This window comes from Megalops cyprinoides, chromosome 19, assembly GCF_013368585.1.
Source record: "Megalops cyprinoides isolate fMegCyp1 chromosome 19, fMegCyp1.pri, whole genome shotgun sequence".
In the NCBI taxonomy this organism is placed as follows: Eukaryota; Metazoa; Chordata; class Actinopteri; order Elopiformes; family Megalopidae; genus Megalops; species Megalops cyprinoides.
The window spans coordinates 13,268,949-13,286,903 of NC_050601.1; the positions used below are offsets into that span (position 1 = coordinate 13,268,949).

The window sequence follows — 17,955 nt, forward strand, 5'->3', positions numbered from 1 at the left end:
GTGTACCTAACACACATTACCTCCTGTATACTCTCATGTAGTCCTTATTCCAGTTGGGCTTCAAGTCCCAACACATCTCCCTTTTAGGGACTACTTTGAGCCACACATGGTCTTGTCCACATTTGAAAAAAGGCAAGTAAATCATAAGTGAAGGAAGATTCCTAGAGACATGCACACTTATTCACTCTCCACTAAAATATACGTAATAACAAAAAATGAAATAACACTTCCAGGCATGGCAAATAGGGAACAGCTCTGATATATTTGGTTCTATATTACTTCAGAATGTGTGGATGATGAGCACATCCTTTCCAGGAAATCAAACACAATTCACAGTTGAAAATGTAATAAAAGAAAAGATGGCTTAATTCTTAGGATAACACATTTTTATCCATGTAAACTGAGCTTGCACTCAACATAGGCCGTAGGGAATATAAATAGTTCCTCGATATATCAGATATAACCATTTTTTTCAGCTCTTACAAAGGAAATTATGGGATGGGTTCGAAGCGGCTTGAACTTTCAAAGGGTAGATGAGGACAGATGATACATTTTCCATGAGGAGAGGAGAGAGATTCAAATTCAACGAGAAGTTTGCTCAGCAGGACACCTCAAGACACATATTTATCACATGCATCCTAACTTGGTCTGACCTGACATTTATTAAATTTGTCTTCGCCTGAACTCAACTCACACCTCCAGGTTCAAGGGACTTTTTTTGTCTTGCAAACAAGTAGCCTGTTATCCTTGCCTACAAAGGAAAACTAGAGGAGTTCACTTGTATACAAGTAGTTTTATGAAGTAATTTGTGAAGTGGAACTCTGCTGAGGCATTTTTCTAGCTTGTAAACAGAGACTGAAACACAGAAAGCTTTGTACAGGTTACTGTAGTTATGGACGATAGTTGCACTTAGAGGGGCATAGGCCTACTAATAGGTATGTCAGGTAAGGACAGGAAGAAAGCAGGGCACATGCGCCGCTGGCTGGTGAACACGCAGTCAAGCTCACTCACAAAACAGAGCAACTGTGCATGGTGCATACAAATGCCCATACGTGTCATTCATGTTCACGAAGAACAAATTCTCTCCCCCCTCCTCCCCCCGCCCTCTCTCTCTAACACACACACACACACACAGTCTTTTCTGGTTCTTCCTTTGTTGTAAGAAATACATAGTGAGGTTCTTACATTAAGTAAAGTCTGTAGCGTGTAATATTCTTTGAGGCTGAACATTTAAAATTACAAGTTCGATATCAATGTGATTTTTTGTACACTTTCATAAATGTGTGTGCATGTGTGTGTTTTGGCATTGGCTATTTGCTGTACATACCCATCAGTGACCACCTTGCTCCCATTATACAGAACTGAAGTCTACAACAGAGAAAGGCTTGACAGACAGCTGTGAACCACACAGGCAGATATTATGAAGCTACTGCCACCCTCTGGCTCAGAATGGTTCTACCGCATTATCGCAATCAACTGTCGGCGGTTCTGACAGTGGACATCCGTACTGATGCAAGAGAGAAAAGCACCTCCAGGAGGCTCCAGCGATCGCTACGTTCAAATTGGACATATTTCACAAACATCTTAACCTTTATATCACTTTTTGGCCTTTAAACATTAGTTCGTACCATTATTAAAAGGACACCGTTGTCTTTGCACATTACGTCAACTGCTATTTCATAACTGCAGAGAACAACAAGAACAGTAAGGCCAAGAAAGCTAAATAAATACGCTGTGGGGATGTTTTTGTTCTAGAATTGAGGATGCTGCTCCTCAATTCACTCCTCTTACATAACAGCATATTTATAGTTGCAATTCTTTCCAGGCCAGATTAAATGGGGTGTGATTACTTTTTAATGCATCGCACTAACTGTGGCACAACAGAGGCGAGAGGGAACCAGTAAGAGAGGAGACATCAAACTACTTTTTGTGCCTTTTTCCTCACTCAGTTTAAACAAATCTTGTATCCTTTGGTTCACCCTGACAGCCCGGAGTGTGGGCTATTAGTGCCTTCTCTGTCATCTTTAGGTATCCAGACCAATTGGTGTAATTGCTTGGCTGTCTTCTGGATTGCCACAGAGTTACTCAATGTCAAACATTACAGTAGGGCTGCTGACCAATGGATGACTTTGGATGCCAAAATAATATATTTGCATTGTGAAGCCTTCGCAGTGTTCTGAGGGCTGAGTTGCTGTTCATTTCTGGGCAATATAATTAAATTAAATTACTTGGAAAACAGACAATCATCCACAGCACCCAAGCTTTAATCATCCACTTATCACCTGCCATCCTGTAAATTGAAATTTGATTCAGTATACAAATCAATAAATAACATTAGTGCAAAGGGACTGAGATTATAAAATACTGTGGACATGCGCCAGGATAAGTTATCGTCCGGTCTGTAATATTCACATGAGTATTCAAAGAACTTGCATTCAAAACAACAAAAAAAAACTGAGAAAACTAGTTACACTGGTTCTGTATGTCAGTAGTTTCACATTATTGGACCATATACCGCACATACTCTATGGCAAGCCACACCTTACCCGAGGGGGTGACCCAATAACAGGCCAATGTGGTCATTCCAGACAGCTGTCCCTGTCAGTGGGTTTGGGCATGATAGAGGAGCAGCTATAAACTGAATCTGGAACGTATGCAAACCATTAGACGCTGCTAGCTGAACATGCTGATTTCACAATGTTGTGTGCTTCTTCACATCTGACCATGCTAAATAAATGAAACCTGTATTTAATATTCACTGTTGCAAGACATCAACAATGTTTTTTTTCCTCCCTGTGGAAAACATTCAGCCAAGCGCATCGACATATCGCCAAATAATGACGGTGTAAGGCTCACGTCTGGCTGGCTTCTGTGAAGATGCTACCATGTGCCAAGCGCATCCTCTCGGCATCAGAAAGACTTAAATAGAACTGTTCCATGGGGATGGTGTTCCTTTTCACTGTAACTTAATTCTTTGGAAATCAATCACATCGTCTGTGCCTTGGACTGATGTGCGCTTCTCTCAAACCCCCGATGGGAGAGGGAGCGTTCCGCGGCTGCTGGTACAAAACTTCACCACAAAGGAACTAAAAAAGGGGGGAAGATACTCACAGCGGTTTCTTGGCTGTGACAGATGACACAGTTAGCTCTGGAAAATACCTCACCATCTTGATTTCGTGCACAGAGACCCCCCCCCCCCACATCCTTCTCTTTGGCTTTGCCGAACAGGCACACCTCAGGGGATATTCTCGCATTTTTACCATTTTGTATTTTTGTGTTGATTGCAGACCTCCGCCATGGCCGACGCGGAGTGGATAGCTAGCTTTTCCCTGTGCATGCTGATCATTTTGGTCACGATCATTTACATGAGGAGAAAGAGCCTGGAGAGGCAGGAGGCCGAGGAGCGGGCGCGGAAGGAGAAGCACGACGCCGCCGTGGCCGTGTCCCTGATGGGTGGCACCGGGGGCAAGTCGCTCACGTTGACCCCCGACCAGATACAAAGGGATCTGGACCGGCTGTGTCTGCTCTTCAGCCAGGCCACCGAGCCCCCTCGTAAGGCAGAGCCTCAGAGACCCCCCAGGGCAGCCCCTGCAGAAGCCCCCAAGCCACCCGCGGAAGCTCCGAAGCCGCGCACTCCACCCGCCCCCGTGGACACCCCAGAGCCCAGCCCCGGTGCTCCAGCCCCACCTGCAGAAGCCCCAAAGTCTGCCCCCAGGCGCCTTCCTGGAACTCTGAGAACTGAGCAGAGGGCCAAACCAGAGGTACGGTGTCCTCTTTCAGCTTCTGTTGAAAGAATGTCATTATTCTGAAGGGAACTTTTGAAGAGGAACATTGTCATGTTTTTTCTGCCCTTGTACTGCACTAACACATTCTGTTTCACTACCTTGATCCTGTATATTTTTTGACAAAGTGGCTTGCTGAGTTAGCCCACTTCAATAATCCCTCTGTTACATACGTAGAAAAAGGTATCAGCAAAAATTCCAACAGCTTGTGGACAAGCTGGCACATTTAAAAGCATGTCCTCGATACTTCTTGCATGTCCTCCACTGTGCTTCTCCACAAGACAGGAACAACATGAAGAGACCTTGTATCATGCATTGAAACTACAAGGCCTGCTCATGGCCACCTCCTGAGCTTTGCATATGTCTGTGGCCACTTCTTTGTTTTTCATTTAGTGTCTCCTCCCTAAAATTGGAGCTGAGCACTGTGCTAAAATTTCAGTTTTCTTCCCACAATAAGCTTGGTCTTTCAGAAAATCATTTCAGAAAAAGCTTGGTCTTTCAGAAAATCATTTCAGAAAAAGCTTGGTCTTTCAGAAAATCATTTCAAATAATATCACTGGAGGACTGTTCTCTTGACAGTTTTATTGTTGGTGTTACTGATGTTATGTGGGTTATACACTTACAAAATCTGAACTAAATTGTGCCACCGTAGTGAATGAGAAGTCAGACAATGGTACTCCAATGCAGTTTGAGCCATCCCTGGTTTTACTATGTAAGTAGCATTGGCAGGGGGTTTCCAGTCAGTGCATGAACCCGAGTTAAGGAAAACCAGAAATGGCTCAAAATGCTATGCATTGGTGCCATTTCCATTCATGAAATTTAGAATTAGATTTAGAATTAGAGTTTAGAATTTACAGAATTCACTGTACAGATAGACAAAGGTTACATGCATGTACTCCAGAGAAATCAGGGCTACAAATGCCTCTATTTGTCACCATGTTTTTTTGAGCCACATGGTGTTTAGCTGTTGGCTTGTAAGCTGCACTAAAGAAGTCTTACCCATTAGCTCTTGGATCAGGCATAATATGATTCAATCAGACACAACACTATATCTAGTGTGTAACAAGTGATGTGACTTTCCTTCACCATTACTTTTGCATATATTGCCACTATGACACTATGACTATGACAATACTATGAAAAAGCAAATTTCATTGCAGATATTCTGCAGAGGGTCAAACACTTTTAACAGGCCTGTATATACACTGCATAACAGAAATACATTACAGAAACAACAACAATAATAATAATAATAATAATAATAATAATAATAATAATAATAATAATAATTGCATAACATATAAACATAAAACAAAATGAACACATTATGCAGAGCATATGGTAAATGCTCCAGTGTGCTCCAGTAACATGCAGTATAAGGTTACTATCAGGACCCAGGGGGAATTTAGCTGGATATGTAATACCTCATTCAACCCTGCGGCCTGCCTTGGTCTGGAGTCCGGCCACTTCACAGCCAGTCTGGCCACAGGTTTCAGGACAGAGTTATTTAGAGAGCACAGCTCGCTCTGGGGAGTGCTCCCCCCATCTCTGATTTTTAAAGAGAGCCGCAGGTTCCTGTGCATGCAGATCACACAGATGTCTGATATAATCTGCTAAGGATGGTCGTTAGCTGTGTCAGTCCATCTCCAGGGACCGGTGTCATGACCCCATATTAATGCACTGCCATCATTTCAGTTTACTGCCCTGTGTTACAGTGGGCAGTTTACAGCTGACGATCAGTGTAAGTTTCACGAAACCAATATCCCATAACACATGGCCCAGATGCATAAGGAATGATACTGCTTCTGTGCCTGTGTAAGGTAGTATACCTAGAATACATATTTGTGGTAACAAAGATTAATTTTTTTTTACAGATACCTCCATTTCTGTGATTAAGAGAAAACTCTGTGATGGGAAAAATATGACAGTTTGAAGGGCTTGACTTTTAATATGTCCTTGTTTTATGCCAGTTGCCTGTTTGTGACCCCTCTGTCTGTGAATCTCCTGGCAGGGTCCCCGCAAAGGAAGTGAACACATCCAGTCAGAAATCGGTGAGTCCACTCCACCAGGAGACAAAAAGCTGCCTCATCTCCAGTGACGCATGCCAGTATGAACAGGATTTCTGCGCACACATGGCCACCAACTGATATTCAACAGAATGGTGAAAACAAATGCAGACATGTAGTCAGTGTGGAGTCATGGTTAAGAAACAGGACCTTGACCAAAATATCTCACACTTAAATCCCCATTGTAGAACTGCTGTTGCACACTTGATTAAGGTCCTTCAGTGAACATTCAGTTCTATAAATAGAGAGTCATAAAAACCCAAATTTATCTCCTGGATAAAGATGTCTGGTAAGCAGATAAACAAGTGTAAATGTGACACATATATGCAACAAAGTGTCCAGGTAACTGCGATTACTGCTGGAGAGCCCAGGCAGGGGTTGACACTTCCACACTGAACATGCACTGTTGAGGGTCTTCTTTCTTCTTCCCTTCCTGCAGAGCAAGCAGTTAAGGAGACTCAGTAAAGATCAGGGCAAACCAGTGCTTCTCCCCACTGGCATAAGGTGAGTCGAGGACACAGAGTGTGCAAGCAAACACAAACACAACTTCTGACACCGACAGTGACATGCTTTCGGACCAACTCATTTCCATGACTCCAGTGATGAACAGCGCAAGTGCTGATGTTCCAATCTCTGATGTTAAAAATCTCTGAATGAGTGATAACGCAAGCTTCGGTCTGACGGGTTTAATATTTACTGGGGCCTGTCATGTGCAATAAGCCTAATGACATCCAGTTCAGATCTCCAGATAATTTTCCAATTACCCAAGCTGCCAAAAAAAATCCCTGCGGCTCTTAATGCACTGAGATGCAGCCAGTAAAAGCCTGCAGATGCTGGAAGAGAGTGGGCCACTCTATTTATCAAATGCCCACATCTCAGATGTGAATCAGGTAAATTATTTTCCCTCATGAATTCTTTTTTTTTTATTCCATTCCCAACATGAGTCAGAGAAAATTGTCCAGAACATTTGGCATGTGCTCAGCTTGCTTCAGCTGAGGTATGGCTACCATCCTAATCAGAAAAGCTTGACAGTTATTCTTACTCTCACTCTCTGCAGAACAGCAGTCGCAATGAAGAAGCCTTTGAATTTAGCCATTGGTTCAGCTACGGTCTTACATTACACAAAGGAAGAAAATGAATGCTGCCAATGAAAAATTTGTGGGAATGGTTCAGAAATCCTGCCATGCATACATGCATACAGATAAATATGCATTTGGGCATGGTGATTACTCAGATGTGTGATGTAGACTTTGGACAGTGCAAATTGGGCTGCCTGAAACATGTAAAACATGAGTCTGTGAAATTTAAAAAACAAAAAAGCAATTGACTGGTGAGGAAAATGCTGCAGATGACTGGTGATACTAGTCAATGCAGCTGAGGTCAAATACGGAAGCACTGATTTTAAATACTCAGCTGTAAGGCAGAGAGGGGCACACCTACTTGTCTGTCTTGTGACTGTCTTCTGTTCTTGCCTTGTCTTCTTCACAGATAAACAGGGAAGACTCGCCTCATGGAGAATAACATGAATACTCACTCACTGAAAGACCTTCAGTCTAGCTGGTCTGAACAAGAGCCAGAAAAGCAATACAGAACAAATTAAGCGAGTGTAACTGAGACACACTGCAATACACTGTGAAAATGTCTTCTATGCATAATATTGCCTTCTTTTAAGATTCCTACAACTGTAGCAGTACAATCAGTTTTAAGTATGGCACAGCATGTGAAGGTTGATCACAAATGTTTGTTCACATTTTACTGATTTAAACAAACATGTTTTACCTTACAGAGCTAGTGCTGTAATTGTACAATTTTAGCAATTTTGTATGTGCTATCTGTCATACCTGTCTCTCATTGATCAAAGAATGATAAAACAATGATGTTTGCATGAGTTCACTTTACATATAGACTGCTTTTCTTTAGCTTTAACCACTTGTAGTAGTCACCATCTCGCTTGACCCTTGTATTTCATGACATTGAGCGAGACAAGTTAGATTTGTATGGCGGTTCAATTTTCATGGTTATCCTATAATTATTGTTTTAGAAAATAAACATTGCTCTTCAATGTTCGATTTATCTTCTTGTTACTTAAACCACTGTGACATACTCTCCACTTAGGGGCACTTCCACTATGAAAGTGAAAATAAAATATACAGATCAGTGAACACTCCAAGCGTGCCCTCTACTGGACATAAAAGTAACTGCTTTCTGTCCAGGGATAGTCCTCTAATTCAAGAATGGCCTAAATACTGTATTTGCTTCCATGGAAAAATTATTCCATTGACTTCTTTGTATGGAAAGGACAACACAGTTATACATGACATGAATTTGTACATTTGTGAGGACATTAATAAAAATACACAGACTCACAAAAGGTCTTCACTAAGCTGTTCTTTACTGTAAGACAAATGTTTTATGGGTACATTTAAGATTTGTTAGTGTGATAACCATAAGCTCATTATATCAGAAATTTTTCTTTATATCAACAAAGGTATTTTTTTTACTATTTATCTAATGCCAAGCACTTCATCTTCAATGAATTCACAAAGGAAGGGACATTCTGTCCAAACAAGTTAGCTACCCTAAGTCATTAAACCATTGCTGACACAGAAAGATACTGAGCACTAAACATTGTTTCCTTCAGAGTGCAAACATTTGCTTATGGCTAGCAACCTAACTATGACAGTGAGATTGTCATTGATGGTGCCAATTACAAGATAGAAACAACAGTGACCACAGAAAAGACAGTGGAGTACAGGGACAGTTTAGTGGTGGCCAGACTTGCACGGTGGGCCTTGTTAGCTGCATTTGCCTTTGATGGAACAGTAGAGGGCACTCTTCCCACAGAAGCAGAAACACAAGAGCACTAATGCCAGGATTTCCAGCCAAATTAAAAGTCTAACTTTCTCAATCTGACCAGCCTGCCACTTCCCATCCACTATCCTCTAACCCCAACACTCCTCCACACTCACTCACTCACACACACACACACACACACACACACACACACACACACACACACACACACACACACACACACACGCCTAGTACAATGCCTCGTATTCCCTCCCCTCCTCCCACTTTCATTAGATGAAATCAGTTGCCAGTTTACCTTCCCAACTGAATTAAGATTAAATTAAAATTAAACAAATACATGCTTTTCAAGGACTCTTCTCTGCTTATAGTATATAATTATAGCCATTCCCAATCAACCCAAATTTCCTGGTGTGTGTACAGCAGACAGCACTGAGCTCTAAGTATTAGCAATTACAGTTGCATTGAAATGGCATAGTATGTTTGTTTTCCAAGAGCAGCTTGCAATGCTACCTTCGAAGGCAGTCCTGGACCTCCATGCTGGTTTTCGTTCCAGTTGAGCTCTTGACTATGTTGCATTTAACTTAATTGAACATTGATCTTGCTTTTACACCCATTGAGAGCTGAGATCTACTCTGAGTCTTTGGAAACAGAAATGTGTAGCCGGACTTTGTATAAAGGTAATAACAAGAAGACTGAAAAATTTAAGATGAGGGTGGCAGATGGTGGCAAGGTATTGGGTAGGAAAGGAAGAAATGGTATTCCAGATCTGAGTGTAAGTGTAAAATCTGTGTAATCTGTATAACTATATTATATTATATTATATTATATTATATTATATTATAGTAATGTGCAAGATGATTTTAAAGGCTTGAAATGGATTGTGCAATACAGTTTTATCTGTTCGTGGGATACTTGAAAATGATAGGAAATGATTATTCTGAGGTGTATTTAAAAAAAAAAAAAAGATTATTCTTGGATGGCTTCAAAAAAATTAAATGGATGTTATTGAGCAGAAGAGTATGGCTGACCGCAGACTGCATCAAAAGCCCTCCTGAAATCAATAAACACAGCCGCTGTAATGTTACCCTTCTGTCGGGAATCATGAATGTGTACATTGAGACACAATACAGCTGTCATTATGGATCTTTTCGAGAGGAAGTCAAATTGAAATTCACTGAGAAGACTATTATCTTCCAGACATTCCAGTCATTGACTGGCAACTGTTCTTTCCAGAAATGTGGACATAATCAGTAAAATGGATATGGGGTTATAATTTGCAACAACAGAAGGATCGTCTGATTTGAAAATACATGAAGAGACTTTACTATGAGAGGTAAAAAATGATTGCCAAATACAGTCATTGATAAAACAGTGAATAATAAGGGAAATAACTATCTACACTGGATGAATGTTTTTTATGTTTTAATAAATGTAATGGTATAGCCATGAATATAGCGTTTGAGATTTTAAGAGAATTACTATAATTTTTACTACACACTAAATGCTATACATTTTATACTAATGTTTTTAAGGCTTTATCCTTGGGGGAGCCTTGTCATATTTCAGGTTTACAGTATATGATATTTTTTTATGTATTTGGAGGCTTATAGGAGACAATTACACTAACTGCACATTTGGTAGTAAAATTAGTCGTTAATCCAGTTGTTAAGGTTTCAGTTCGTTAATTAAGTTGTTGAGGTTTCAAGGACAGTCTCAATACAGGTAAATGAGTGTATGCTCTTTTGAGATATGAAAGAGCAACTCCATCACACTGTTACTTTGCTCTGTGTTTGTGATGAAGTGTGTGATCAATAACACCAATAAAAGAATTGGGTAGAGTGGGAGTCAACCACTTTCCAACAAAAGTAGTAAATCAATCTTCACTTGAATAAGCAGAAGTAACAAAACGGATCTAATTTTATAACTAAAATGCAGTTATTTAAATGAAAGATTTTGATTCATTGCATTGTATTAAATTGGTATAAGGTGCCTTTGTGGCCTTGGATTACTCAGTCTTTTGAGTTGACAGTCATTGTCAGCAGATGAAGTAGTCTGTTTTAAACCCAAGCCTTAAGGGTCAGTCTGGGCTCTTAGCAAGCACTTTAGCTGGCTGAGTCACACGGGAGCCCCAGCTGTTATGATTTTCAGAATTCTTTGCCTTAAGTGTCACAGATTTTGCTTGGAAAATCACATTCATTCAGGTACACTCAAAGTGCCCCGCATTAGTACTTGACTCTAATATAACTGCAAGCTTATCACAAGCACATATGTGGGAGCATGTCTGAGGTGAGTCTGGTCATTTCAAGATAACAGCAAATGGTACTATCATGGCAGTAGCAAGAATTCAAGGGATTTCTCGAGTGTGTTTGAAACGTGAAGCTATGATGGTCAATCAAATCTCCCCATGCTATTAAAAATCCTCCGTGCCAGTGTTTTGTTTGTTGCCAATTTCCCCATATGTGGGAGGAAGTTCTGTTTGGAAGATAGCGGTAAGAAAGATTTTCAGCAGAGGAGACAGAGCTGATTGCGTGGTAGTAAACAAACCATTTTTAGCACAATCTTGGCAATCTTGTTGACTTAAGGTTGCTAACAGAAATGAATGAGCCTGTGGGAATGGTGACCAGTTCTGAGACCCCTGTCAGTGATGCCAGGGTGCACTGGAATAAGTCATTGGCACAGAACGCAAAGTTAATGGTGACCTTAACAGCCACAGGGAAAGCAGAAGCACCACATTAGAGCCTCTGTTTTCTCATGTGTTCCTCTTTGGATAAGTTGAGGAGTGGTTTTCTCAACTTGTACACTGCTTATACCTCCATCTCAGAATATAGTAGGCCAAAATGTACTACATTTTTCAAATCTGTGGGCACAGGATGCAGCTGTAGTCAAGCGATTTTAAATATAAAAAGACTTGTGGAGACTGAGTTGTTTGTACATAAAGTAACTGTGTACAAACTAAATTACTTTATTTGCATCAGCATTTTCATCTGAAAAGGGAGTCAGACACACGCAGGCACGCACGCACACACACACACACATACACACACACACATATATGTATACATACTTCATAAATTACAAATTTTCTTCTTTGTGTCTGAATTTGGATTATCACACCTTACAGTCTGCAATGGTAAGCAATTTGTAAGCAATGGTCTCTAGGGAAGCTTACGGTGAACATTGTTTTTCCAGCATATTACATTTTTAAATAAAGGTTTATTTTAGATGGGACCCATTTTATAAACAGAAAAGGACACTCCAGGGTGTGGATTATACAGGGATAATTGCACATCCATTAGTGAAAGGCCTTTTTGATACCCCTGGGTGTGCAGGTATTCTAGAATAATGGAGTGTCTTATTGCTTGCCTAGTTTATTGACTCGTCATGCTCTCTAAATGGATGTCTGAGGGACAATTCACTTCATTGAGTATTGACAGATTTGCTGACAGCTGACAACACAAACACATTTCATGTTATTTGCTATGACTGGGGAAGCAGCTTTTCAGCTTTGTCACAAATTTCTTTCAAAATAATTACTGTGGCACAAATACTGTGGCACAAGCCATTTTTGTTCACTAATAACCTTTATTTATCCAGGTGGGTCATCTGTGAACAAGTTTTCATTTACAATGATGACCTGGCCCAGCCTGACCTGCTCTGGCTGTCAGTTTAGAGATTTGATGGGAGAGCACCCATAGGAAAGGCATATTTTATGAAGGGATGGTCAGCCTGTGAACGAATGAATGTCACATTGTTTCATACAGCAAGGTATTCCAGTGGGAAAAGGAATGGCTGAATGATATTATCTTTGGGGAATGAGTGAGACCATCTTTACTGTGGTTGAGAAGACCAAGTTTGGTAAGTACATTGTTTATATGAATTTTGAAGGAGAAAGGAGAATTAAGCTAGATGCCCTGGTATTTATAGGTGTCAGTACTCCGGCCCCCTAGCTGTGTTTATGTTCTCTCCTGCTGTCATGTTGGTCCATGTGCTTTTGTTTTTCCTTGTGCTCCAGCCCTGCCCCTTTCTCCACCCTGTCTCCGCCCACCTGATCATCTCCACCTGCCTGCCTGCACACCTGCTTCCCATCACCTCACCAGCCCAGCCCTATATCAACCCTGCTTGGCTCTGTCTTGTTTGCTAGATCATTACAGTGTTTCTGCCTGTCTTGTTCCTGCCTGTGGGGTTAATAAAACCTGTGAATTCAGTTGTATTGGGGTTGAGAAAAAACATGCAAGTCACTGAAAGCCTGCTGTATTATATTCAACCTGTTTTGAAGATTGGTGGTTACCATGGAAAGGTCTGGCTGTATCGAATGTTGCATAATAGAGATAAATGGAGGTACTCATTAGCTGTGGTGATGTTGTTTACATAGATAGAGAAGAAGACAAACCAGACAGGAGCCTGGGACTTTAATAACTGAACACTGTTGGGAGATAAGGTTATCCTAATTAACGCAGTGGGAACACTTGAGGAGGTGCTTACTCAACCAATGGATGATGATCTCTCATTCATTCTGTCTAACAGCTACTGAAACTGAATAATCAGAAACATTGAAAGGTTTGTTCAGATCATGAATATGGCTGCACCTCAGTGTTTTTGTCAAAGTTGACAGTCATATTCAGTTCTTTTGTGGCAGCAGTCACACATTCTTGGTCTGAGATTGCATGTCGTTAGACATATTTACTGTTTAGAAACTGTGTTAGCTGTTAACAGCTCTCACTACAAACTTTGACAGACCAAGCAACGGCAGCTGAGAGTGGACCTGCTGCCACCATTGAAAACAAAACATTGAAAACATTGAATGACAAAGGCAAACTTTCAGGCAATGAAGGTTTCAGCTATGTGCAAGGACACATTGGGAAGATGGGGAAGAAGGGTGGAGAAATCAATTTGACTGAAAGTTTTGTTTGAGAACGAAAAGGTTAATGGAACTGAATCCAGCAAGCTTTCTGGGGTCGATAAGATTGAGCTCCTGTAGGATTATCAGCCACAGATACAGCACTGGCAGTGATGAGAGGAAAGGATATGTTCTTAGGTGAGAGAATGAGGAAGTGAGATGGAAAAGAGAGGTGAAATGGGGGAATAAAACTTAAAGGCATAACTGACTTTATAAAATAATAATAACTAGTCATATGCTTTTTGCAGTAATCATCAGGTTGTCAGAGTTTGGTAGCTAAATGGGGTAGGATTTATTCAACATTGTTTTTACAACGCTCTAGAATTCTAAGGAATATTAGATGATTGAATACAATGTTGGTAATAGCAATTAATTAGCTGACCTCATAGCCTGAGTGTACATCTTTCTGATTCATCTGAATGTGCACAGATCATTTAGAACTTTGGAGGCTCTGGCTTCCTCCAAGACTTTTCAAATAGTGAGGTCAGACATCAGGTGAAAAGCCTGAAAAGGCTCACTGTACATTTTCTTATTCTGCGTTATTTTGAAAAAGGCATGTGTTTACAGTTCTTGCATGAGTTAAAAGTTCACTGAGCTAGTAACCTAGCAACTTTCAGAGCTGAAGAGTTAACATGCATAGTACATGGTATGATAAACAGCGCATTAAGTAGACCAGTCTCTCACTATAACGTGCTTTCCATGCATAGTCTGCTTTTTATCTTCATGGTTATCCTAAAGTCTTGGTCTTGCTGCTGGACTGCCTCTGTTTCCCTGTCTTCCACAAAGTAAGATCCCTCTGTATGTCAGCTTTAAAATTTTTTTACCTTCACATTTCGTTTTAATGGCCAGGCCCTCAGAGGGCCAGAGGTGAGTTATTATAAGGGGATGAGTGATAGACTTTGACCAAATGCAGCTCCTTCATATGAACTTAATAAATCGGACAACTTAATGACTGTAATAATCATGAATACTAAGCAGTTCTAGATATGCCTTTGTCACAAACTGACTGATGGAAGGCAATATTAAAAGGATGAGGAGCAACACCTGCCGCCCCTCTCTCGGTCATCTCTGTCTTCTCATCACCTCTTGTAATAGGTATCAGGCTCACTTGGTACATTTGCTTGCTCAGAATTTGTAATATGCATAAGCTTAAAGCAGCTTAGGTGCAATATCAACAGATCATTTACTGAAAGGACCTCAGCTACCAATAGGAATCTGCATTTGTAAAGCTATATAATTGTGGTTACATTATGTGCGGAACACCTTTCAATGTTGTCTTTCAATCTGTTTTTCATGCAAGGTTTTCTTTTTTTTTTGCTTTTATTTATATTTGATATTAATTTGAACTGGCTTGTGTTGTGGGCTATTTGGATGGTGTTTTATTCTGCTTAGCTTCTATGTTAAGCTCACTGCCTTTCATGTGTAATGCTATGTTGTAAAGTGATTTGGGTGTATAGAAAATTACTGTATAATGAGAATCATAATTACTGCTACTATTAATCCAACAGTACATTGGTTTCATGTCAGTTTTTATGCATTTCTAGCCTAAATACTGGGCTACCCTTGACATTGATTCAACTGCTTCTGAGTTGAGTCTGCAAGCAAACGGAATAGCAATTTTCTTGCAAGGATTTCTCTAAAAAGCATCCTTGTTTTCCTTTAAATATTAGCTCTGGAAAATTGTTAATCAATCATGAAAAAATAATATGACATTTTATATGGGATAAAATAGAACGTACAGCTTTAATTTCACCATTTAAATCATTTAAATTGCTGTCTCCTTGTGGACTAGACATCTGTTGCGCGAAAAAAAGTGAATTAAGTAGAAATACAGTCTGCGCACTATTCTAATGCTCTGGAAAAGTTTTAGGTGTATATAGTTATAGAAGAAAAACATTTTGATTCCTGGGGATCTTTGTCAGGAATTTGGTAGGTCCCGATAAAGATCCACAGGGATACTAAAATTGTCTGTTTTATGAATGTGTGCAAATAATACTATTTGAGAGTATTAGAGTGGACTGGGGACTCTATTCCTACTTTATTCATTTATGCTCTAGTCCATCACCTACTGCCAATATAAGGAGGCAAAAAACTGAAACATATTGGTAGGGACTAACTTGCAGTTTCACATTTAAAACTGCCTATTATGTATAAAGTCAGAACTGCAAAAAACTCCAAAAAAAACATCTTGATGACTGCTTCTGCCACTAAGTTTCAACAGTTATTTCCAGAGTTATTTCTCTCAGGTGCACTACAAGGAAATATTCGATGTAGATGATTCATTTCATGTGTTTCTGGCCTATATGTGAGGCGAATGAGCTTGTCCTTGCTGTCTGTCTGTAAATGAGATGCTGTTCATTCCTTTGCTGCTCCCTAAACCTTTACATCTTAGCATCCTTTTCAACAAACATGGAAGTGATCACAATCTTCTTATATTTCTGCCTTTAAACCTTGATCAAAGGTACCACATACCTTCGTTTACCTCAGCCAGAAGATGAAAGGAAAATTCCATTCAAATCATCAAGGACCCCACTTCACAATCCCACAAAATGTCAGAGGTCATTCCAGCAGTAGACCCCTCCGTGCACAGAACCCAGACGAAGTGAACCTAATCAAAAAGAGCCTCGTTACCGAGCCAGAGGGTATAGCAGTACACAGAGAAGCAAACAGCTGTCTCAGGTGAAAGAATACCAGGAGGCAGGAATACTATAGATGCAGTTCTATAAATTAAAGATAAATTAAAAACCAATAGCCTGTTTCTGCGCGTTACACTGCACTCTACACTGTGCATCCTAACAACATGTTTTCTTCTATTTCTTATGAAGGATTGTACAGAGCATCCATAAAGTCTAGGTCTGTTTTGTTGAAAAATTTCATCACAATTACATGAATGCGTGAATGTTCTACTTGTTTCGGTCTCAGGTGTAACCCAAGATGCTGACTATCCAGAAGAGAATTGAGGTGGTGACCTGGCATTTGCAGGGAAGGTGTTAAGTGGAAAATCCCGAAGATCCCTAGATTTAATTCTCTTTTTTTGCATAGAGGTACATTAAGTGACCAGGTTATAGGACAGAAATTCAGAATCTTACAGATTTGTGAGATAATATCCACCCTACTGCTAAGAATATCATCCTTGATATTTTGCATAACGTTTTCAGAGAAACAACACTCTGATGATTATGTTTTCATGTGGAAGGTGGAAATTTATTGAAAACAATCAAAGGAGCAAAAATAATTTGCTGAGTTCATTCTTGGGTGTGTGAAATGAATATCATGTCAAATGATTATTATGTGTGAAATAAGTGTTATGCTGCTATGTTTACATAAAGACAGAATAGATTGGGATTTGATGACCAGCCTCTATTTCACTGCCTTTTTTTTGTTTTGTTTTGATTTGGCTCATCAGTTCATTGTATTTCTCTGTCAGTGCATTGGTTTCTGATGAGGCTGCATCTGTCTGTCACACTCCTGGCTCAGGCTTGGGGGTACGGTTGCCTCCCTGAACAGAGGAGAGCTGGGCACCGTTCAGGCATTCTGCTCCAAAGCACCTAGGTTCCCCCCTGCTCCCTCCCCAGCACAGCTCCAGTGCCTCTGAATGCTCCAAACGACGTGCACCGAAGAACTTGAGATCTGGGGATGTGAAGCACCAAGTAGGGGTACATAAATCGCAAAGCATAGGTACAGGGGATAATGGAATATGTTGTCATGGCTTGCTAGGATGATATGCAATGAGGAACAATCCCTGTTGTAAAGACAAAAGTCTACTCATCTACATATATATATCTGACTGTAAACAATGTAGTGTTAATTTACTGTTGTAGACAGGGCATGTGTCTGGAGGTGAAATCCTTTCCTGCAATGACTAATAATACTGACAATTATTTCCTTCATAATAAAGTACCATAATATCATAGCCTATGAGGAAGAGCAGAAATGCAAAGATAAGGTATACTAGATAAGGCATACGCCCTGATTTCTGGCCGTATGAGATTAACGCATGAGAAACCATGCTTTCTTGAGCTGCACATGAGGAACTAAAATATTAATTGACAGAGAGAACATTAACATCTCCAATTATGATAAAAATCAGTGTGCTTCTGAAAGTACATCATTAAAATCAGTGAGTGTGACAACTTAAATCCTCCATTGAGATGAGGGGAAAATCCGGGTTAAGGCAGGAGAGCTCACATTCAGAGTAAAAAAAAAATGGATATAAAATCCAAAGCTTTTGTGGATTCTTTAAAGTTATGACATTTATTTTCAGTTGGTATCATTACTTCCCCCCCCCCCAAAAAAAAAGAACAGATACTTCCACTCACACAATCATGAGTGTCTGTTAAAGAAGGCTTTTAAAGACATAAAAAACAGGATCCTTACCTATGACCAAGATAAAAAC

At 40.2% G+C, this 17,955-nt stretch overlaps 1 protein-coding gene across 1 annotated transcript; it reads left to right on the forward strand.

Annotated features, from left to right (window-relative positions):
* The first annotated feature begins 2,957 nt into the window (after positions 1-2,957).
* Positions 2,958-7,914, forward strand: LOC118794960 (pollen-specific leucine-rich repeat extensin-like protein 1). Its single transcript, XM_036553262.1, has 4 exons — positions 2,958-3,761; positions 5,794-5,833; positions 6,288-6,352; positions 7,337-7,914. The coding sequence occupies exons 1-3, from the start codon at positions 3,297-3,299 to the stop codon at positions 6,311-6,313; spliced, it is 531 nt and encodes a 176-aa protein (XP_036409155.1). The 5' UTR covers positions 2,958-3,296; the 3' UTR covers positions 6,314-6,352; positions 7,337-7,914.
* The last annotated feature ends 10,041 nt before the right edge of the window (positions 7,915-17,955 follow it).